Genomic DNA, 24,111 nt, shown 5'->3' with positions numbered 1-24,111 from the left:
GATAAAGCACTAAAAATTATATTTTTTCAGACTAAATCCTAAATTTTTCTAGAACAAAAGTCTTCTGAAATATTTTTCTTCAAGATTATAACACATTATTTTCTGGATATAAGATGGAATTCAACTTTTCACCATATATATGGGTACATCTCAACAACAACAAAAGTGAAGTTTCCATAATTTTCATAATTTGTTACACATCTACAATCTGTTGGAAATCTTTGAAGTTCTTTTACGAATGTTTCTATGAAATTACCAATATTATCTGAAGCATCTATTTTCCAACATATGAATTAATCAATCAAAATTCAAAGCTTTACCTTCTAGCAAAATTTTCTGTTTCCTGATGATTTCATCACATAGAGTTCTGTGTTGACGAAACCTTACGATAACCATATCTTTCTTCTTGATTTGGAAGTCTCTGATCAGACAGGCGGACTGTCCCTCCGTATTTTCTATTTCCAATTCATGTACTTTACACATCAACATGACTATCTCTGTCTGGTCTTCGTCGCTGATTTTCTGAGGTACAGTCTGTCAAAAAAAAATAATGAAAATCTTAACAAATGTATCATTTAGTTTTATTACTAGCCAATGACAGATATTTTCAATGAAAGGTCATCATAATTTCCGAAAGCTACTAAAGAAACTTCTATGAATAAAATAAGATTTGGGATTTATGTCAATTTGACAGCAATGCAATGGCAAAAACAACCAAAAGTTTGGTTCACTAATTAATAAAAAAAATCTCTTCATTTCTTTAACTTTTTATGTGTAATTACAATTGCTTTATGTCTCTAAAAGATTCTTAATTGATCTTAATAAATAAAGCAATGAATCTGAAATGAAAGTTGTTTTTAATGCACAATGTTAAAAATGTTAAATTTCATTTAAAAAAAGCCTCAACTTTTTCCATACCGTGGTAAAGAAAAATAATTTAGATATAATGGAACTATGCCAAGGGAAGTAACTGCAACTTACCTCCTCTAGTTTTCTAGTTTTTGATTTAGCCTGTTCAAGTTCTTTATACACAGTGGTTCTGATTTTTTCTGTTCTGTATTTTTCATCATGTAAAACTTTGATTTCATCCCTTGCAACTTTAACTTCCTCTGGTTCAACTATTTCATCTGATCCTATACCAGCTAGTTCCATAGATTTAGACATTTGTCCTGGAATAATAAGAGATCTTTTATAGTGATTCTTAAATTCTAAATTCCGATTAATATTTTATGTTATCTATCTGCTTATATTGTTTTCGTAATGACTTATATAAACAGTTTGATGTTCAGGTTTGTCAGGCATAACAACATTCAGAATTATTATTTTTAAAACACTGCAACATTTCTTTTTTAAATGACAAAACTGACAAAGTATACAGTGTTCTCCCCAGGGCCTTTAAGCATCATGGTAATAATGCGATGCTATAATCTTAAATGTGATGCTATCTGACGTGGTTTTCTAAAAGATAATGTTATGGATGTGATGCTATAATTTTTAGAAACAAGATGGTATTTCAATTTCACCTGTTTACCAGGATGCTAAATGAAATATCTGGGGAGAACACTGTCAAATATATGGAAAACATATCTGCAGAAGTTATTGTGGATTATGTAATTTTCTTGTATTTTGTAAGGACTAATAAGTAAGCCACAAATCTAAAATGTTCAACAAAATACCAAATTTCTATAGGCTTGTATGCAGACCTTCACAAAACCATAAAATCAAATATCCATATCAATCTAACATTAAGGTCTAGAATTTATTTTCTCCTCAATGTCAATTTTTAAACTATTTTGTCTTGTTCACACATCCTTGTCAATATAATGGAATTTAATGTGACTGTCATACAAGTGAGTGTTTAGCTACCTATGAAACCAGGTTAAATTCTACATTTTTCACATGAGAAAATGCCTATACCAAGCCAGGAATATGACATTTGTTATCCATATATTTGATGTGCTTGAGATTTTGATTAACCATTTGATAACAGACTTTCCGTTTTGAGAATTTTCCTCAGAGTTCAGTTTTTTTACGATTTTACTTTTTTTCATAAAATAAATTTCACAAACCTGCATTATCACCCCCTTCTTTCCGTAATGATGACTTTGCTCTCTCTGCTTGCCATCTGAAATACAACAAAAATTAAACTAGAACTGTGTGTGTATTCATTCAAGATACTCACCCCAAACAATAACATAACAGTACTTTATATTTCAAATTTTAAATAAGTATGTCAGCTTGATTATCCCCCTTTTAACATGTATAACAATCTCCACATTAATAATTGAAATAAGGGTTTTACAGGTCGAGAACTCTAGATTTTCTGACGTCAGAATATATTTGCATAGTAATTTCCAAAACACAAGGCCAATATGGCCTTGAAAAACTGACCAATCCACTCAATGAACTACAATGCATTGTGGGCTACTACGAGTAAACTACTACTTAAATCACGTGGAATTAGTGGGAAAACAGTCAATTAATATATTGTCTGGGACTCTCATTACCAAAGTTTTTATCCTGCAAATATATTTAATGTAAAATATATAACGTAATCTTCAATTTGCATGCATAGATTAAAAAAATATTGTTTATTGGCTTCACGATTCGACTTTCTTTTTCGCCTTGCAAAAGTAGTTGAACCGGTTTTGTGCATTGTTATGAATTGAACCTGCATCAATTTCACGACATGACACAGTGAAATATTCAATGAAGTGACCACTGTCCAGTAAGAAAATCATTTGAGCTCTTTTAAATCTGTATAATGTCATTGCAAAATCATTTCTGCCTAGAAAAACACGAAACTTTCATTGAAACACTTCTTTCTGTACTGAATGTGTATTTTTTTTTAAAGCGGCAGGGGCGGGTCCAGCCATTTTAAAAAGGGGGGTCCTAACCCTGGACAAAAGGGGAGGGGGTTCCAACTACATGTCCTCGTCCAAAAAAAGGGGGTCCATCCCCCGGAACCCCCGCCCCCTGGATCCGCCACTGAGCGGGTACAGTATATAGCTCAATACATTTTTTTATAGTTTCATCCATCGATAATATCCGTTTGTTGCTAATTTTATCACAAAATATACCTCAGAGGTTTTTTTATCGTTCGGCTGCTGCCCTGTTGACATATGTAGAATATCTCCAATATTAAAAGTCTCTGGATCATAGTGGGTGCCATATTACCTATTATTTTTTTTCTAAAACGTTCTTTGTATATAGAAATAAGAAGATGAGGTATGAGTGCCAAATAAGACATCTTTCCAACAAAGACATAATTTAGTAAAGTAAGCAGTCATAGGTCCAATGCTGAAAAGTAAGCTATTAATGACCCCAAAATTACTTGTGTAAAACAATCCAAACAAAAAAATCAAAAAAAAAACGGCCCAATTAATATATAAAAGGACAAGAAATCTATCCCATCAAAAAAAAATATATTGTATAGGAGCCTGTATTTCAGTGGTTGTCGTTTGTTTATGTGTTACATATTTGTTTTTCGTTCATTTTTTTTTTTTAATATAATTAAGGCTGTTAGTTTTCTCGTTTGAATTGTTTTACATTGTCATATCGGGGACTTTTATAGCTGACTATGCGGTATGGGCTTTGCTCATTGTTGAAGGCCGTACGGTGATCTATAAATGTTAATTTCTGTGTCATTTTGGTCTCTTGTGGACAGCTGTCTCATTGGCAATCATACCACATCTTCTTTTTTATTATAGATCCAATGCTGCAATTTTCACAAAATATATCAAATTTTCCACCTTGTCGCACACACATATGGATAAAAATCCTTACAGCTTATTTCCTAATGCACGTGGAGCAAAACTTTGGTTAGCTTGCTTGCTTTGTTTGTATATTGTACAAAATATAAAATATACAAGTTAAACTATGCCTATATATATATATATTGTTTAAAGATGTCAATCTTATTTTCAAAGCTTGTATAAACAACTATACAAACAAAGCAAGCAAGCCAACCAAAGTTTTACTTTGCAGGTTTAAGAAATCAGCTGTAATGATTTTATTCAGTTTGGCAAATGTCCGAGCCCGTTAAAAAACGAACAAACTGAAACTACAGTTGCTGACTTCACTACCTTAAAAAAAAGGGAACAGTTTGGAAGTCCCATATACTGAAATGTGACCAACAAAAATACTTATAAATTTTGTTAACACTGCCATGTATGTAAATATTTCTTCGCCTTTTTTACGAACACAAAATTCAAGGATCCCACATTTGCCTTTAATTATCTATACGAACATTGCTGTACTCTTGAATATCAGCACCGGCTGTTATCGACAGCTTACTTTACACCAGTAAGTTTGTCTCATGAGTAATTGTGTGTTTCGCTGTTGTTTCGTTGCTTCTGGTGGACAAATACATGAAATCTCTGTGCCATCATCAAACATGTTAATGGCTATATATCGGGTAATTCAAACCCTTTTTTCTTCGCATAGAAACAACTCTTCGTTAATCTGAGCATGGAAGTAATACTTTATATCACGAACTATAAATGAAGATACACAAAATGAAAAACTAAGCGAAATTGTGAATCCCGCATTGCACGAAAAAATGTGTTGTATTTCAGTAAATAACACGTGTTCTTGGTTGATTGTAAACACGTAGTAGTCCATCATGCATTGTGACTCATTTTGTGGATTGGTCAAAAACCTAGGTAAAAATAAATTGCGTCACATGTAAATAAACAATTACATGTGAGAGAACATAAGTATGCTAATTTATGCATTTCCATATAAGGTAGTGGTCCCGACCTGTTTTATTTTTGTTGAAACCTGCAAAAGCTGTTTATACTTTTAAACTCGAAACAAAATGACCTTTCGGAACAGTATAATGTACTCACTCAGTAATAATCATCTGGTTACGATTTGTCTCCAAGCTAATCTCCATAGTAGCATTGTTCAGTTCCATCAAACTTTTTCTATAATCAGAAATAAGTCATTATAAATACAAAACCCACTTGAACTAAGGCTTCATACAGATTTACAACCAATGGTTTTAGTTGACTACACATATATGTACATGCAATGCAAGGATCTGGAAATTTTTTCACCTAATTTCGGTCATTTTCGGATAACTTAAAAGTTGGTGCCCTTTTTCAAACAAAGATTGTGTGTATGCTCAAACAGTCATACTCGTAGCATCAACAAACTTGTTTAACTGTTGCATCGCATTTACTTCAGAAATTTCCCTACCATTTTCCTTAAAATCGATCTTGAGCAATAAAAGGAAGGCAACAGTTTAAAAATGAAATGATTTTAATGACTCAAAACGATAAATTTCTCAAACTTCGCTTACGTTTCTTTCCATTTTGAAGAGAAAATTATAACGGGAGGTTTAACGACAATAGTAAAACGACCAATTCCGGACTCATTTCCGGGATTAGTTTTGTTTATCAAATTCACAGGAAATCGTCGGCTTTTTAACTGTTTTACCTTTAATAGTGTTTGAATATTAATTATAATAGTTGGACTTGTTTAATTTAGCATGAAATCATTTTGAATTTACGATTTAGTGTCTAATTTTTGGAAGAGCATTTCAAGCATGCGTATTAGTAAACAAAGCACGTGTGTTTGTACTGAGACTACTATAACACAGAGATTGGTCACTACCGATTTATCGTGTAGTGTGAGTCTCCACTTTTATAGCTACGTTAATGTAACGTAGTTTCGTGTTATAGTAGTCTCAGGTTTGTAGTGAAACAATATTTTGTTCTACGTAAATTAATTTAATTTTAATTTAATTTTAAATCAGAATTGACAATTGTCTTAGCTGAGAAAAGTAATTAAATAATGCAGACAGTTGTTATGAACTTTTAATTTCTTTAAAATATTAGTTCTGAGCTTGTGATCAATAGAAAATTTAATTAAAAACACAGGTAAAAAGATTAGCGATCATTAGCCAAAATTCCCCGAGGCATTACTATAGTTATTAGGAGGGCCCTCAGGATTATAACACTTTACTGGAGTGGCAGTTTTATAACAGGAAAAGGATAACAACAAAAAATAAGTTCAAAATGGCGATTTAGACAATGTTAGAAACTCGATCTCAACGAAATGACATTAAATGACCGAAATTGTTTCTGTAAAAAAATAAAATTTGTCCTAAATCCCAATTACTCATTTAGGACAAATACTTTCAGTTTAGGTCAAGACTGGCATATATGACCGTTTCCGGACAGTACATGTAAACTACTGGTTTTAGTTGACTACACATATATATGTACATGTAAACTACTAATTTATATGTTATATAATTTCCAAATGTTTTGTAGGTTTAAATGCAGACATTTTGATATTTTTTAGTGTGTCTTTCTATGTTGTCATGTTATACTATTGTTTCAGAAAAGGGAGAAGGTTCAGTACCATTAAAACATTTAGTCCTGCTGCAATTGTTTGCACCTGTCCTAAGTCAGGAATATGATGTTCAGTGGTTGTCGTCTGTTTATGTGGTTCCTAAGTGTTTCTCGTTTCTTATATAGATTAGACAGTTGGTTTTCCCAATTGAATGGTTTTATACAAGTAATGTTTGGGGTTCTTTATAGCTTGCTGTTTGGTGTGAGCCAAGGCTCTGTGTCGAAGACTGTACCTTGACCTATAATGGTTTACTTTTAAAAATTGTGACTTGGATGGAGAGTTTTCTCATTGGCAGTCATACCACATCTTCCTATATGTATTAGGCAAAAATTGTGAAATCAAATACACAAGAGCATGAATTTTTCCAAAATCCATGAAAAATGGTATTAATTGAATTATTAGGAATGCACAGTCAGTATTTTCATAACAAGTTAATGGAATGCCAGATTAACTTTAATTATTACATATTGATTCCTACCTTAATTCCATCTGATCTTTAAATGATATTAAAAGTTGTTCCTTCAGTTTGTTTAGTTCTACTTTATCTAAGTTCCTCTTTGCTTCTAATACTTGAGCTGTAAAGAAAGACAGGGTATGTCATAAATATTGAGATTTACACTGGTACATATAAAATACCTGAGTATGAAATGATCATGTATAAATAGATTAACAAAGACATTAAATTATTCTTTCAATAACTAAACTGCAGTACAATGAATGTATTGACAAATTTAAATGTGTGAATACTGAGGAAAGAATATTAATGAAGATGCACTTTTCTTTTAAAATCTAGGTTAGTCTAAGGCATGATGTTTTTGTCCTGAAGGGAATATAAATTGAATCTGTGAAATCTGTATAAAAATACCCAAAATTTCTGTGAAATACTCATACGGTCTAGGGAAATTGGTACATAGCATTAGTGGTCGCCCAAGTAGAGAAGAAACATTTCTTATATTTCATATATATCATAAAGATTAAACATACAGTAGCTTAGAAAAATTAAGCTTTTGTATTCAAATTAACAAGTACTATTATTTTAGATTTTTTTACCTGCACATGTATAATTGTAGTGCACATTGTAAATTTTAATTTTTACAACAAAATTGCCAGCCGATTTTTTATGTACCTTGAACAGCCTGTATAGAAGATCCTCCATGAAGGCTGACAGAAGTGGTCTTATCATTAAGTTTAACTCTCAGTCGTCCTATCTCCTCCCGTAATTCCTGGATAATGTTTGTGTACTGGGCTATATGATATGATACATCTGTCACATTCCTTCTAACCTGTAAGGAGAACAAATTTAAATAAAGATGTTGCAGCTTCTTCCTCATTTCATTAATTAAAAAAATAAATCAGCTGATTTCAATTTGCAATGAAATTTAGTTTTGATTTTTTTATTATAGAATCAGAGGAGTATGTTTTACTTCAAGTGAGCATTAAATAAAAGCTGTGTTTCCTTTTGTATTTGTGAAACATAAATGAACACATATGTATGTTGTTTTATCATTTTAAAGTTTTCTAATTTAAAGATAGGAAATAGCATTGATTTTTCCACTCAAAAAAGAGGATTTATAAAAAGAAAATTGAGTTATCTCCCATAGACAATTATTCAATGTATAACAGGTTGATACAGCAAATGTAATTTGAATTGCATGTAATTCTTTACTGCAGATAATTAAAATTCAGTGCTGATAAGCTGAGAGCAATAAATTTTATTCAATTTTTATTCCTGTTTCATATAAATTGAATGTCAAGAGTTAACCATTGTTTGAAATTAATCCTACTAATTATTTTTTTCTTGTGTAGGTTTTTTTTTCTATAACTGTTCATATCCATCAATGTTACTTAAGGAACTGGAGTTGATTTATTTCTTATTGACTTTTTATTTTAATCACCCCATACAATAAATATGGATCTGTCTATCTATTTTTGAAATCTGCAAATTGACTTTGTTCTCTAGTTTTTACTAAGTGTCTACTGGCAAATATTTTTCTAAACTCTTTAGTCTTGAAGATGTGTACTTGCCTTTGTTTTGATGTGTTTTGCTCGATCTGCATATACCAGTGTATTTCTGGACTCCTCAAATTGTGAGGAGGCTGGACTGATATGGGCTATCATCACAGTTTTACAGTTTCCACCTAAAGCATCTTTAAGTAGTCTTGTTAGTTTACTGTCTCTGTAGTTAATATACTTGTGTCCATTTTTGTCACCTGAAAAATAGTGAAATTTTTCTCAAAAATATTGTTTATTAAAACTTTAATTTGCACTTAGTCTTACTGTTTAATATTATTATTCTTGGAAATACAATTTTGTGAATTTTGTGGGTTATTTTTGTTGTTGATAATTCCTCTTTAATTGATATCTAAATGTAGATTTTAAAACAATGAATAAAATTTTGTTCTCGAGTGACTGTCCTATAATAAAACTTTTGTGTATGAGACCTACCAAATTAGCCCATTTACCTGGTTTGTAAAAACATGAGCAACACGACGGGTGTCCCATATGAATCAGGATCTACCTACCCTTCCAGATCATCCCCAGTTTTTGGTGAGGTTTGTGTTGTTTAGTCTTTAGTTTTTTACATTGTGTCTTGTGTACTATTATTTGTCTGTTTGTCTTTTTACTTTTTTAGCCATGGTGTTGTCAGTTAATATTTGATCTATGAGTTAGAATGTCTCTCTGGTATCTTTTGCCACTCCTTTACTATAGGTTAGCTGTTTCTTATTCTAAATATTATAAAGTATATGTTGTATATCAGCTAATTAGAAGAGACATTAATTAATCAGATTAAAATGAAGCCATACTTAAAGCATTGATACAGTTTCCAAGAGCCAATAGTGACCGGTTTATATGTGCGCCCTCTACCATACGTTTGCCTCTATTGTGTGTGGCTGCTGCTCTTTCTGATCCAGCTAAATCAACCATAAATAATTTGCCGACTCGTACTTCTTGCACTGTATTCCTTACTCGGTTTTGTTGTTTGACAATGACTTGGAGGACGGCATGAGATCTGGAAGAAGTTTTATTTGCAGCAGTAGGTTCTTGAGTTCTCTCTTTGTTTCCTTGGAATAACATATCCATTACCTATAAGACAAAACAAATCAATTATCAAATTATCAAACTATCTTTAAATTTAGGCAGCTTGAACAAGGCTTTATTGGTCTTACGTGCATGATTTTTTTTATTAGTTGTTAGTGGCTTCGGACTAGCTGTCAGTTACTGCGAGTACTCTCAGATCAGTACTAAGTGTATGTTGTTGGGTGTACAAGTACCCGGCCGTGTCCACTTGTATTTGTAGTATTTGTATATTTATCCATCTGATGAGTTAAGCCTTTTTCAACTGATTTTTATAGTTCGTTCATATGTTGTACTGTTACATCACTGTCTCAGGTTAGGAGGGGGATCCTGCTAACATGTTTAACACCACCACATTCTCTATGTGCCTGTCCCAAGTCAGGAGCCTGTAATTCAGTGGTTGTCGCTTGTTTATGTGTTACGGTATATATTTGTTTTCCATTCATTCTTCGTACATAAATAAGGCTGTTAGTTTTCTCGTTTTTTACATTGTCATTTAGGAGCTTTTTATAGCTGACTATGTGGTATGGGCTTTGCTCATTTTTGAAGGCCAGACAGTGACCTATAGTTGTTAATTTCTGTGTCATTTGGTCTCTTGTGGAAAGGTGTCTCATTGGCAATCATACCACATCTTCGTTTTTATATTTATGGTTTTAATTGGAAATAAAATCTTTATTTTATACTTTCAAAGGTCACCCTTAAACAAACTGTAATGCATTTAGTTGAAAAAAAATTAAGGAGGTAGGTAGTGCGCTAAGAACAAATGCTTATAGAAACTTTGAGGTAGACCTTAAAAAAATAGGAAAACCTGTAATACAAATATTAGGTATCAAATAATTTCAAGTTTAAGATTCAAGTTTCTCAGAGACTAATTACCTCATTTGTTGACCTTGTTGTGACCTCAGACAGACCTGCCACCTGGACACCACCCTTGGCATCTTCCCGAAGGTCAAGGATACCTGACGATGGATTTAACAGATCTCGAATCATTTCATTATATATCTGAAATAGATAAAGAAATTTTGAATAACAATCATACTATTTTCTGTAATGATATAGACATCAATCATGGTTGCAGAGCTCTTAGGTAATATTAGTGTCTGGGGTTGATAAAAATGTGATATTGAAAAAGCCATATGATTGATTGATTGATTGTTGGTTGCTTAATGTCCACTCCAGTGGCACATATTCCATGCATGTTCTGGACAAGAACAAGTTAACAATGAATACAATTATGAGGTAGGTCTTGTAATAGACGCCATCCGGGAAGATTGTCAGGAAATTTGGACTGCCACTGGAAAATGAGGGTATATTGGATAGGGACAGAAATTTAACCTTACAACAGGCCACTTATAGACCCCTCAAAGAGTTGTTACAAGGTCTCTTAACATGCAAACAGCGTAAAGCCATATGACATTCTTTATGTGCATGCATGTAGTTCATAGATGATAAGTTAAGAATCTACCTACAGTAAAAAATCCTTACAGGTAAATTCTTCTTACTTATTGTACTCTAGGGTAAATTAAATAGTGATGAATAATATCATTATGTAAGATTTTTTATATGGTACTAATGATAGTTTACTCTTTTGGCACTAAGCTCTTCTGCTGATAGCTGCAATTTTATCAGTATCATGGTTAATCACATATAACAATCCTTGTTACCTCCAGAGGGATTTAAATTTTATACTACTAGATAGTTATTTGCTCTTATAAACCATAGTGCAAATAAGTGCTTTTCAGGCCATAAAAGAATCAATTGCTGTGCTAATTACTGCCTAACCATATATCAGTTTTCAATCTCCAAGAAAAAGAATCAAATTTGTTAACATTTTTCCTTTTTTTTAAGTTTATATCAGAATTTGAACAAATTAGGAATCATCATTTTCTAATCTATTATATATGAACCAAAATTTATAACTTATTGAGACAGTTATTCACCTTGAACAAAAACAGATTTTAATCTTATAATGTAATATTTATGTTTATGAATCTCTTGACAATTTTCACTATATGACAAATGGAAATATTATTGTCTTCCTTTCAAATATTTCATATTTAATATTAGTTTCAAATAATATTGTTCTTTCTATTCCCTTTAGATTCAGTCATAGTTTGTTGTTATTTGTTCAATATGATAATGAATTTAAGGAGATAATGGTATACTTGTCAATGTTCTCTTAAGGAATCATTAACTAGAGGGTCCAAGGACCCTGTGTCGCTCACCTGATATTTTTATTTACAATTGTTGCATGATAAATGCAACTGTTGTACTGTCGTTTAGTTTCAGAGATATAATACTAAAAAGTGCATTTGAAACCTATGTTTAATTTCAGCCATGTGGGCAGGCAGGGTCATCATACACAGTGGTCCCTGGATATCCTAGTGGTGATTTAAACCAAGTTTGTTTAAATTCAACAGTTGTTTCAGGGGAGAATTTTTGTAAAATTTATCTAACAAGAAATGCAAAGTAATGAGAAAGTTGTGAAGTAGTTTTGTTGTTGCGCAACCACCCCCCCCCCCCCCCCCCACTTTGCCAAAAAAACCAAAAAGGTAATAAAAAATTATCATATAAGGGCAATCTATCCTATTAATGATTTCTGCAAAATTCAGTTGATTGTGTAAGGGTTGTATAGCCAGCTGAGGTCGTTAAAAACTCTCTTTCTTCTGTTGTTGCAGATAGATCTTGACCTGATAAGCAATTCTACCACATGTCAGATTTGCTCTAAATGCTTTGGTTTTTGAGTGATAAGCCAAAAACTGCATTTTACCCCTATGTTCTATTTTTAGCCATGGCGGCCATCTTGATTGGTTGGCCGGGTCACCGGACACAATTTTTAAACTAGATACCCCAATGATGATTGTGGCCAAGTTTGGTTTAATTTGGTCCAGTAGTTTCAGAGGAGAAGATTTTTGTAAAAGATAACTAAGATTTACGAAAAATGGTTAAAAATTGACTATAAAGGGCAATAACTCCTAAAGGGGTCAACAGACCATTTTGGTCATGTTGACTTATTTGTAGATCTTACTTAGCTGAACATTTTTGCTGTTTACAGTTTATCTCTATCTATAATAATATTCAAGATAATAATCAAAAACAGCAAAATTTCCTTAAAATTACCAATTCAGGGGCAGCAACCTATCAACGAGTTGTCCGATTCATCTCAAAATTTCAGGGCAGATAGATCTTGACCTGATAAACAATTTTACTACATGTCAGATTTGCTCTAAATGCTTCGGTTTTTGAGTGATAAGCCAAAAACTGCATTTTACCCCTATGTTCTATTTTTAGCCATGGCGGCCATCTTGGTTGGTTGGCCGGATCACCGGACACAATTTTTAAACTAGATAACCCAATGATGATTGTGGCCAAGTTTGGTTTAATTTGGTCCAGTAGTTTCAGAGGAGAAGATTTTTGTAAAAGATAATTAAGATTTACGAAAAATGGTTAAAAATTGACTATAAAGGGCAATAACTTCTAAAGGGGTCAACAGACCATTTTGGTCATGTTGACTTATTTGTAGATCTTACTTAGCTGAACATTTTTGCTGTTTACAGTTTATCTCTATCTATAATAATATTCAAGATAATAATCAAAAACAGCAAAATTTCCTTAAAATTACCAATTCAGGGGCAGCAACCTATCAACGAGTTGTCCGATTCATCTCAAAATTTCAGGGCAGATAGATCTTGACCTGATAAACAATTTTACTACATGTCAGATTTGCTCTAAATGCTTCGGTTTTTGAGTGATAAGCCAAAAACTGCATTTTACCCCTATGTTCTATTTTTAGCCATGGCGGCCATCTTGGTTGGTTGGCCGGATCACCGGACACAATTTTTAAACTAGATACCCCAATGATGATTGTGGCCAAGTTTGGTTTAATTTGGTCCAGTAGTTTCAGAGGAGAAGATTTTTGTAAAAGATAATTAAGATTTACGAAAAATGGTTAAAAATTGACTATAAAGGGCAATAACTTCTAAAGGGGTCAACAGACCATTTTGGTCATGTTGACTTATTTGTAGATCTTACTTTGTTGAACATTTTTGTTGTTCACAGTTTATCTCTATCTATAATAATATTCAAGATAATAACCAAAAACAGCAAAATTTTCTCAAAATTACCAATTCAGGGGCAGCAACCTATCAACGGGTTGTCCGATTCATCTGAAAATTTCAGGGCAGATAGATCTTGACCTGATAAACAATTTTACCCCATGTCAGATTTGCTCTAAATGCTTTGGTTTTTGAGTTATAAGCCAAAAACTGCATTTTACCCCTATGTTCTATTTTTAGCCATGGTGGCCATCTTGGTTGGTTGGGCGGGTCACCGGACACAATTTTTAAACTAGATACCCCAATGATGATTGTGGCCAAGTTTGGTTTAATTTGGTCCAGTAGTTTCAGAGGAGAAGATTTTTGTAAAAGTTAACGACGGACGACGACGACGGACGACGGACGACGGACGACGGACGCCGGACGCCGGACGCCAAGTGATAAGAAAAGCTCACTTGGCCCTTTGGGCCAGGTGAGCTAAAAATTAATAATTTTTGAGCTTATTTATTATTTACTTGATCCTTGTTAAAAACAATTAATTTAATGACTTTGAAAAAAAAGGCAAAAGATACCAAGGGAACAATCAAATCTTTTGAATAATTCATAAGTCAAAAAGAAACTGATAACGCCATGGCAAAAAAAAAAAAAGAAAAAAAAAGGCAAACAATTCCACACAACATTAACATAGAAAACTACAGACTGACAATAAACAATCTTTTCTTAGATCAGATAAATGGTAAAACAGAAATAATAATTTCATGAAATGTGCAAGAGTATGATAAATTTACATTGTATCATAAGTGGTTAGAGTTAGTTCCCTTCAGTATGATAATTTCATTGTATCAAAAGTGATTTAAGAGTTAGTTCCCTTGAGTATGATAAATTTGCATTGTATCACAAGTGATTAGAGTTAGTTCCCTTGAATATGATAAATTTACATTGTATCACAAGTAATTATAGTTAGTTCCCTTGAGTATGATAAATTTACATTGTATCACAAGTAATTAGAGTTAGTTCCCTTGAGTATGATAAATTTACATTGTATCACAAGTGATTTAAGAGTTAGTTCCCTTGAGTATGATAAATTTACATTGTATCACAAGTGGTAAGAGTTAATTACCTTGAGTATGATAAATTTACATTGTATCACAAGTAATTAGAGTTAGTTCCCTTGAGTATGATAAATTTACATTGTATCACAAGTAATTAGAGTTAGTTCCCTTGAGTATGATAAATTTACATTGTATCACAAGTAATTAGAGTTAGTTCCCTTGAATACTTTCAAAAAGTTTTAAAACAGTTTCAGTTGCTTAATGCCATTATGGTAGTGCTCCAGGTTTAAAACACATTTAAATGGTAGTACTAATCAATATTCTCTACTATTATAACTATTCAGACCATACATTAAGAACCAATATCACTTAAAGGTTTAAATTACACTTAATTAAATACAGTATTTTTATCAAAACTCCACAGTTAAAGCCCTTTACTCTACCATGTCTACTCATGAAAAATATCTTATTCCAATATTTGCTTTACCCTTCTATTATATAATAGTGGTAATTTGAAAACTGTTCATTAGACATGATATAACTACACTGATATCTATAGCTATGATGTATGCAATCGCCTTTTATTACATATACAATAGCTGTCATTTAATTCAAATAGATATAGCAGTCATTTCTTGCCAAATCTTCATGAAGTCTGTAATTTTACTAAGTGCTTTTAAATTTGTCGACAATTAATTATTGCAGATATGACACAGCAATCCCACTTTTCATCCATCAGTTCTTATGGTAATTATACAAAGTAATTAAAATTTATATCAAGAATCATTTCATTCAGATATATAAATAATCTTTCAGAATTGAAGACCAAGCTATATTGTCAACTCTAAAAAATTTATTTATAAACTTATAAAGAATATATAAGAATTAAATACATAATGGCTGTATAATGTTATTTAATCAACATATAATCTTACCACTTAATATACGTCATGTTTAACCCTTATCAAGCCAATTAATGCTTAATACCTATATAAAATAAATTATACTCATACAAATGTAATTTGGAAATTGAATTATTGACTCACATGAAGTGAAAAGATAATTCAATCAAGTGATTTTAACATTCATAAATTGTATATTGGGCACTTGGACATGTTGACAAATATTTCTATCTTTAATATATGACTTCAATAAAAGCAATTAAGGATAAATTTTGACAAGTTTGAGATTTATTGTACAAGTAAAATCACTTAGGTGAGTCTTTCTCCTAATGTATATAAATTTTCTATAAAATTCAGCATATTATGAGCCATTTATACGTTTGTTAATATTAAAGGCCCTTTGAAAAATCAGTATGCCCTTGGTTTGAGAGGACCGAATTAAATTTGAAACACAACCTATTTATATGCACTACCTTGCTATGTGGCTTCTGATGTACAGTAGTTGTCGTTTGTTTATGTAATTTATACCTGTTTCTCGTTTTTTATTTTATAAAGATTTATCTGTTCGTTTTCCCGTTTGAATGGTTTTACACTAGTAATTTTGGGGCTCTTTATAGCTTTCTGTTTTCGGTGTGAGCCAAGGCTCCATGTTTAAGGCTGTACCTTGACCTATAATGGTTTACTTTTTTTAAATTGTTATTTGGATGGAGAGTTGTCTCATTGGCACTCACACCACATCTTCCTATATCTATCAACATGGTTTTGTATGACCTGAAGTCTTGATGAATTTGACAGACAATATTTCGACAAGACTTTTGATTTAAAAGGACCAGTGATCAGCCTTCCAAAATTTTATAAACAGAAAACCAGATCAGTCTAGAACAAGACTTCGCTTCAAAATGAACTTAAAATCTGAGGCAATTTTTAAACATGACCTTGAAATTACCATACTGGAGTCCCTTATATTCTAGATGAAGAATTGAAAAGAATCTAAATCTTTGATTGTGTGAGGTTAAATGAACAATACTATTGAGTAATGACGCAAGTTGCTGGGCTGCAACCAGTGATTTTGGTAGTTATTCTTTTTACTGGTAAATAGTTTCAAGATGATGTGTCTCTTAAATTCTAAGTACTGTAAGGGCAGCCAATATTCATAAACACTGACTGTACAATGACTTTTTGAAACCCAATAAATAAAAGAACTAAAAATGAAATTTGTTGGGCCTTAAATTCCCAACCCACCTTTATTTCTATTTCATCTGATTTTATTATTTGTTGAAATCTTTGTTTAGATTAAACTATTATTGCCTTATTTACATTTGTTCTTTTGACTTTACACCTCACAGTTTCATTTCAATTTGTTTTTCTTTATTCAGTTTCAGGATTGAAATTCAAAACAGAGAATTTCAATCATTTGAAATTATTGAAATCCTTTAATTTAAATTGTAAGGTTAACAAACATTGAATAATCGAAAAGTGTTTGTACTTAAAAGGCTGTTGCAATAATATTGTTCAATTCAAACAAATCCTTTCATAAGCTGATAGTGAAAAATACCCTTGTAATTTGCATGGCAATAATATAAATACTAGTGAGCCTCTATGAAAAACATTTAACGTGTTTATAAGATATAACACTTTGCAAAAGGTTAGAAATAAAGTCCAATATTTGGTAACATTCCCTAATACAGCCAAATAACAAGTTACAATTAAGTATATAGTGCTTTGAGCATGTTTTCTTACACTCAAGTCCTGTAATTTCTTTTATCCAATAAGTCCATTTATTTTCTTTACATATCTTGAAACGAACAGACTAACGAGACGAAAGGTAGTCCTGACTAGCATAGAAAATAAAAAAAAAGTAAAAAAAAACAGGATAAAAATTATTGAAGCAAGAGCACATATATCAACTTTGGACATACAAGACATCAGTTGGCATGGTTGGGTGTCAATGGGACAGCAATAAAGAATAGATTTATCAAAATTAAAAATGAGTTTGTACTCTGCATAAATATGGCCTTTAAGGTGGTACCCAAAACTTTCACTAAAATTAATTTGGCTCGTTTAATTTTCATAACATTTTGTCAAAGTATTTACTTTGACCCTTTAACAAAAATATAAAAAAATTTTAAATTTTGAACCAACCGTTTTGTCAGAAAAAATACACTGGTTATATAGCAGTTTGACAAACACCAATTTTAATCATTGAGAAGCTTAATATTCTGTTTCAACACAACGTAAATAAAACGTTTAGCTGACTTTACAGAGATATCTCCCTGTAGTGTTAGGTACCACCTTAACTATGACGTTGAGATGAAGAACATCAATCAATACCTGCTCCTTTGTTGTTATTGATTCATTTGATGTGTTTGTGATTTTGATTAAAGCCATTTGATTAGGGACTTTCAGTTTTGAATTTTCCTGGGAGTTCAGTATTTTTTTTATGTTACTTTTTGCTTTTTACTTAGTTTTCTCAAGAGCATATAGAATATCTAGATGTTACTGACACCATACAACATTTGACAATTGAAAAGAGCCCTAGCACTTTATGTACTATAAAATGTTTATAAAACATGAACTCTAAAGCTTGACATTATAATGCATTGATTTATATAAATTTTTGTTAGGTAAAGAAAAGTACTTTTAAAAATCAAATAAGAAATAAATGAAGGTTCAAATAACGCTTGTAATAAACAATACTAAGTATTGCATACAGCTTGAAACAACATTACCAGTGGTTAAGGTCAAGGAAAGGTTTCTTAAGACTTCTTATATAATACATACATAGTCAAAGTCCATAGTGACCTAGTTCAACTTAATCTGCGGTTTTAAGGTGATACAAACTGTTTGTAATTGTAGAAAATTAAATGTCTCTATCTAAAGAGTTTTTTTGTTACGGTAGTAAAGTTTAAATATATTAAATTTCCTAATAGATACAAATAGCACAAAAACTAAAAGTACAAAATTTATAAATTTATGACATAAAGCTTTGGCACAACCTCGTCAATAAAGATTGCTCTTTTAAATATGTATCTATTTAATGTGTCAATTTCTACATGTCTCCAAGAAAGGTTGTTAATAAATTCAATAGAGACCATCAAATTAATATCATTCATGAGGGACAAATTCTGTATTAAGAAAGATTATAAAAAGCACTATCATCATAAAGATATATCATCTTCACCGATCATGAATGAAACACAATCAAGAAAACAGTGACGTCACTAGAAAATTGGGACACAATAGGGTAATTTCCGTACTCTTTAAAGGTTACGCCTAAAAAGTGGCCATCGGAATTTTGTGACAAGTCTTGCACTTTTGTGAAAGTTTTGTTTCTTTTTCCTACTTATAAGTTAGTTACTCGTTCTAACAGACTATATGATATTAAAATGATAAAAAAGTAGGAGGAAGATATGCAGGTATAATGTTTCATCCCTGAGGTTGGGAGAGACAGAATAATAATCGGACCCTTAGGAACCACAATATAGTTAATAATACAACAAGAGAGAAATAATCCAATTAACTAAGCACGCTTTATATCCTTATTAAATACAATGAAAACATTTGCTTAATTTAATGTTTCTGAATCATTTTGATTTTGCCAGATTCCTCAAGTTTCACTAGATTAAAAGCAACCAACAATCAATTTAAGATTCAAAATGAAATATTCCTGTTGACCATGTTTTATAATTATTATTTGTGTTCTATATTCATTCAAAATTTATACTTGCTCGTTTCAAGATTACTAAGAAATCAATTTATCCACAATGCTGTAAAATAAAATTTCTGGCACATGCATGACATGTTCTGTGTTATGATATATCAGACATAAGTTGATACCTCCAAATAAGACATGGAGACTTTGTATTTCATTTCTTCTTTCGTTCTGTCCATCTCTACAAACAAATCGTTTAGTCCCCGGGCCATGATTCCTGGTTCATCATCTGTACCCAACATGGTGTATGTTTTTCCAGCACCTGAAAATATACAAATATATAAATGATTTTCAGAAGAAAGTTAACTTATTTTTAAGCTTGAAGTAACCATTGTTACCTTATTTTCAAGAAATACACATGTAAATTAATATCCATAAAAATCTTAGACTCTCAATCAATCTAAATTTCCAAGAGAATATGGATGTTAGATTTTTTTTAAAGAAAACTGACAAAAAGAAAGAACATGCCAAAATTGAGGCCAATGAATGGGCACCCCAACAAAGCATACAACAAAAGAAAAGAAATAACTGTGCTTGGTTAGGAAAGGTCTAAAGTAGACTAAGATAATTGTTAAAAAAAAAAAAAAAAAAAATGACTGTCCCAAGTACACGGATGCCCCATCAACACTATCATTTTCTATGTTCAGTTGACCGTGAAAATGGGATAAAATCTCTAATTTGGCATTTAGATTAGAAAGACCATATCATTAGGAACATGTTTACTAAGTTTTAAGTTGATTGGACTTCAACTTCATCAAAAACTACCTTGACCAAAAAATTTAACCTGAAGTGGGACAGAAGGACAAAGGGATATATGGACGAACGAACAGAAAGACGCACAGACCAGAAAACATAATGTTAATAAATGGAGCATCATAAATGGGGCATAAAAATTACTTGAATGTTATGTAAATTAATGATAGGGTAACCAATAAAAGTGCATCAGTCAGATATTACTCTAAATTCTGACTGCCTTTTTTAAGGACTTACTCAGGGGTCAACAAGTCCTACAATCGCATTAATTTTTTTTTTGTATGTCTGAAAAATTATGCACTTAATCATTCAGGCAGAATGAGCACACTTGAGTTAAAATCTGATTTTTTGGAAGAGCTCAGTTTCTTATGGGATCAAAACAATCATTCAGTTTAGTATTTTCAAATCTGAAAATCTTATTCTTTGAACAGGAAAGTCTCCAATAAAATAAAATTTCACTTAAATCAATGTCTTATAATCATTATGAAACAGTGAGTCAACATTGTTTATCAGAATGCTTCTAAATATTGATATATCTTTTTCCTTCTTCTTCAGTTTTTGCCAAATGACATAGCAATATTTGATTGAGTCGTTATAAAACTTAATGTACCATTCAGCATAATATCTCATAACTTCCAATCGTATCGAAATACATCATTGCACATGAAAAGTAGAATTAAATATTAACATAATACTTTTATGGAATACATATTAAATGCTAGATTAAACAAGCACTATTAAATTTATGTTCTTCAAAAGTATTGATTTAAAACATCCTATATGAATTACTAATGCGATTTTTTTTCAAAAGATGACAAATGTGAGATCCTTGGATATTATACAAACATAAATAAATACATAGGATTCATGCATGCAAATGTTACTTCAAATGTAAAGAAAATTGTAAATCACCAGTCTTTTTAGCCGATGATTGAGGGTTACTTTAGTGTAAATGCTTGCCAACTTTTGTATTTCTATTCAACATCAATGCTCGCTGCTTTTTGGCAAGAAAGTTCAAATGCAACCTGGTGATTGTACATTTATTTTTCTTTGTGGTATAATACTTTATTTGGTGTAATTGCACATTAAATGTTATTATTAGACACACCCATCAGGGCATTAGAACGATTGAGTATATATATCTGAAATATACACCATGATGTTATGGATTATAAATATTGATAGATTTCAATATTTTAGGAAGGGTATATCATTTCGAAATTTGACCTTAGTTTATTGTAAAGCATGTCGATAAATCATGTAAATACAGGATCTGGAATAACAGTTTAATTTGTCAAAGTTTTAGTTTTGCTGAATTTCTATTACTGTGCTTGAAGTTTTTCTTCAGTGTAAAAGTTAGTTTGTCCAACACAAATAAATAATATTTACTAGTTTTTGGATTTCCTGACATTTTTCAATAATAATTTACAATTAATTTTGAGAGACAACATTAAAACATGTTCAAATGTGTCATGCAAATTGCCAGACTATATTTTTCTTACTTAGTACATTTTTTGAATCCTAAGGAATAAAGAGAGCTAACTTGGTCTATAGATTATTTTACAGTCTCCAAAAAATTATGCATTGTAAGAACTTGGAAAAGCTGATAAGTGATATAAATGTTAGCCTGAATAACTAGAACCTACCAGTTGCTCCATAGGCAAACACTGTAGCATTGTAACCATTTATGATATTTGGCAGCAAAGATCTCGTTGTATTCTTGTAAACCTCATCCTGAAAAATTAAAAAAGATCATTATATTTACCAAAATGGACAAAGTTACACTTTTCATTTTTTTGTACATAAATTAGGTCATTAGTTCTCTCATTTGTCATATTGGGGCCTTTTATAGCTCATTATGTGGTATAGGATTTGGTCGTTGAAGGCCATAGGGTGACCTTGCAGTGATAGTTGTTAATATCTGTGTCATTTGGTCTCTTGTGAAGATTTGTCTCAGTGGCAATCATTATGTGACGGTTCATACCACATTTTCTTTTTTATAATTAGTATTCTCCACCCCTGACTTTCCTAGCTTTCGTTTTTTGTAAAGTTTTGAAATTTAAACTTCAGTGTTTTATATATCAGCACAGAGCCTGAAGATGTCTTTGAGGGGGTAAGTTGGGGTTAATAGTCGAACTACTTCAGAAGAGGTTCAAAACCCTTGGCTTTCCATATGTATGTTTTGTACAATTTCACTCTTGCATATTGGTCATAGAACATGTCAAACTTAAAATTTTTCTATTTTTAAGTGATAATTCTGATTTCATAAAGTGCCTGGCCACTTATATTTAACAAATATTGTTATCTATTTTCATTAAACTTGAGAATTTGAAGTGTTTAATAACAAAAGCTCTACTTAATCACGTTCAATGCAATGATAAAGCTCTTATACAAATATTTCCATTTGTTTTAACAGCAAAAATCCCTTTATCATGTGCCAGATCAGAAAAAATAAATAATTCCGACTGCATATCATATAACAATTTTGTCATTTATCTGAACAATGCCATTGTTTTGTGTATTTAAGAACATATAAAATTTGTCTTCATAGACAATAGTTTTGTTTTTGTGTATTTAAGAATATATAAAATAGGTCATCGTAAACAATAGTTTTGTTTTTGCATTACATGCAAATTATATGTTTTATCTTTAAAATCTTTTAAGTTTTTGCACACTTGGATAGTTGACAATGATCATTAAGATAATTATAGTAATGTCACCTTGATGAGGGGTCAAAGGGTTGAAACTAAATCCACAAGGTTTTTCGGTTTGTTTAGATTTGATTTTATATTCGAAAAAAATTGCATTCTTTTTTTTGGAGGGAAATTTTGAATGTCATATATATTTGAGTGAGAGACTAAATATGTTTTATTAAAATGTGACATCAATTGAAATAATTGGTCTTTTTGAAGATGTGTTAATGCTGAAATCAACAGAATGGTTGAGTTTCTGTGATGCCAATATTCCAAATAATAATCATAAGAACAGAAAAGAAAAGAAATTATATTATTATACTATAGTAGCAGCACAATGACTGTATCAATCATTCTTTTGTATAAATTAGTAATCTTATATAGATCAAATTCTTTTTTTTTGAAAATAAGAAAAAAAATTCTTAAATTAATTGTCTTTTCAATAAAAGCAGGTCATAATTATCTATCCATGGAGACCTCTATAGGAATTTTCTAGTATGTTTTAAAGTTGCTCAGGGTTGCAGTTTCATGTTAGTTAACGTTACATATCTTTTCCAAATGCACAGTCTTAATCATATATCTAAGGGATTGTCAACTTTAGGGACGACATCAAAAGTTCAATGAAGGATAAAAAACTTAATTCAAATAGTTTTTTCACTGACCCCCCTACCCCCCTATTAACTTAATTTGGGGAAAATTGATTGACCCATATGGATATATGTAAAAATCAATGTCGGATAACCAAATCTTGCAGCAGTTCAACCCCCCCCACCCCCAAACTATTTGAATAAAGTTTATTATCTTACATTGATCTTTTGATGTCGTCCCTTATATGTCTTGCTGAAAGAGATTTTATATCATAATTAATGATATAAAATTAAGGGTGAATCCATGACTTCAATGTTGGTATGTAGAACAGCTGGGGAAGATCACTTATTAGGACAGCAACCTTTCCCTCTAAGAGTACTTAAATTTACACTCCTGAACTTTAGAAACCAATAAATCAAATTCCTCGGCTACAGATTCAAACAAAAAGTGCCTTTTTATTCTCCATTACATGAATTTTATTATTGTCTTAATAGAAATTTCCTTTTGAATTTGAATAAATTAGATAGAAGGATCAATGAATCAATGACTGAAATAAGTAGCTTTGATAGGTCAGGTCAGTAATCTTTTCTACCATCATGTCCATTGTTATAAATTAAGTCAATCTCCAATCACAAAACTTATAAATGCTAAATAGATATATAAGAAGATGTGGTATGAGTGCCAATGAGACAACTCTCCATCCAAGTCACAATTTGTAAGAGTACACATTATAGGTCTAAGTACGGTCTTCAACAAGGAGCCTTGGTTCACACCAACCAACAACCTACAAAAGGGCTCTAAAAATGACTAATGTAAAACCATTCAAACAGAAAACCCAATGGTCTAATCTATATAAAAATGATGTATATAAAGGAGAGGCTAAAGATACCAACAAGACGTTCAAACTCATGTATAAAA

The 24,111-nt window shown here is 31.3% G+C and overlaps 1 protein-coding gene across 1 annotated transcript in view; it reads right to left on the bottom strand.

Moving 5' to 3' along the window:
• LOC143044610 (kinesin-like protein KIF19) overlaps window positions 1–24,111 on the bottom strand; it is a 76,705-nt gene that overhangs the window by 8,648 nt on the left and 43,946 nt on the right. Inside the window, exons 4-14 of the mRNA XM_076216668.1 lie at window positions 21,559–21,646; window positions 19,285–19,421; window positions 10,315–10,440; window positions 9,168–9,447; window positions 8,389–8,573; window positions 7,490–7,646; window positions 6,842–6,938; window positions 4,851–4,928; window positions 2,070–2,125; window positions 982–1,169; window positions 321–534 (exon numbers count right to left, since the gene is read on the bottom strand). Of these exons, the coding sequence (XP_076072783.1) occupies window positions 321–534; window positions 982–1,169; window positions 2,070–2,125; window positions 4,851–4,928; window positions 6,842–6,938; window positions 7,490–7,646; window positions 8,389–8,573; window positions 9,168–9,447; window positions 10,315–10,440; window positions 19,285–19,421; window positions 21,559–21,646 (1,606 nt within the window). The remainder of the gene's footprint in view (window positions 1–320; window positions 535–981; window positions 1,170–2,069; window positions 2,126–4,850; window positions 4,929–6,841; window positions 6,939–7,489; window positions 7,647–8,388; window positions 8,574–9,167; window positions 9,448–10,314; window positions 10,441–19,284; window positions 19,422–21,558; window positions 21,647–24,111) is intronic.

This window comes from Mytilus galloprovincialis, chromosome 9, assembly GCF_965363235.1.
Source record: "Mytilus galloprovincialis chromosome 9, xbMytGall1.hap1.1, whole genome shotgun sequence".
Taxonomy (NCBI): domain Eukaryota; kingdom Metazoa; phylum Mollusca; class Bivalvia; order Mytilida; family Mytilidae; genus Mytilus; species Mytilus galloprovincialis.
Note: the sequence above shows the minus strand (reverse complement) of the source record. Positions and strands in the feature narration are given on the sequence as shown.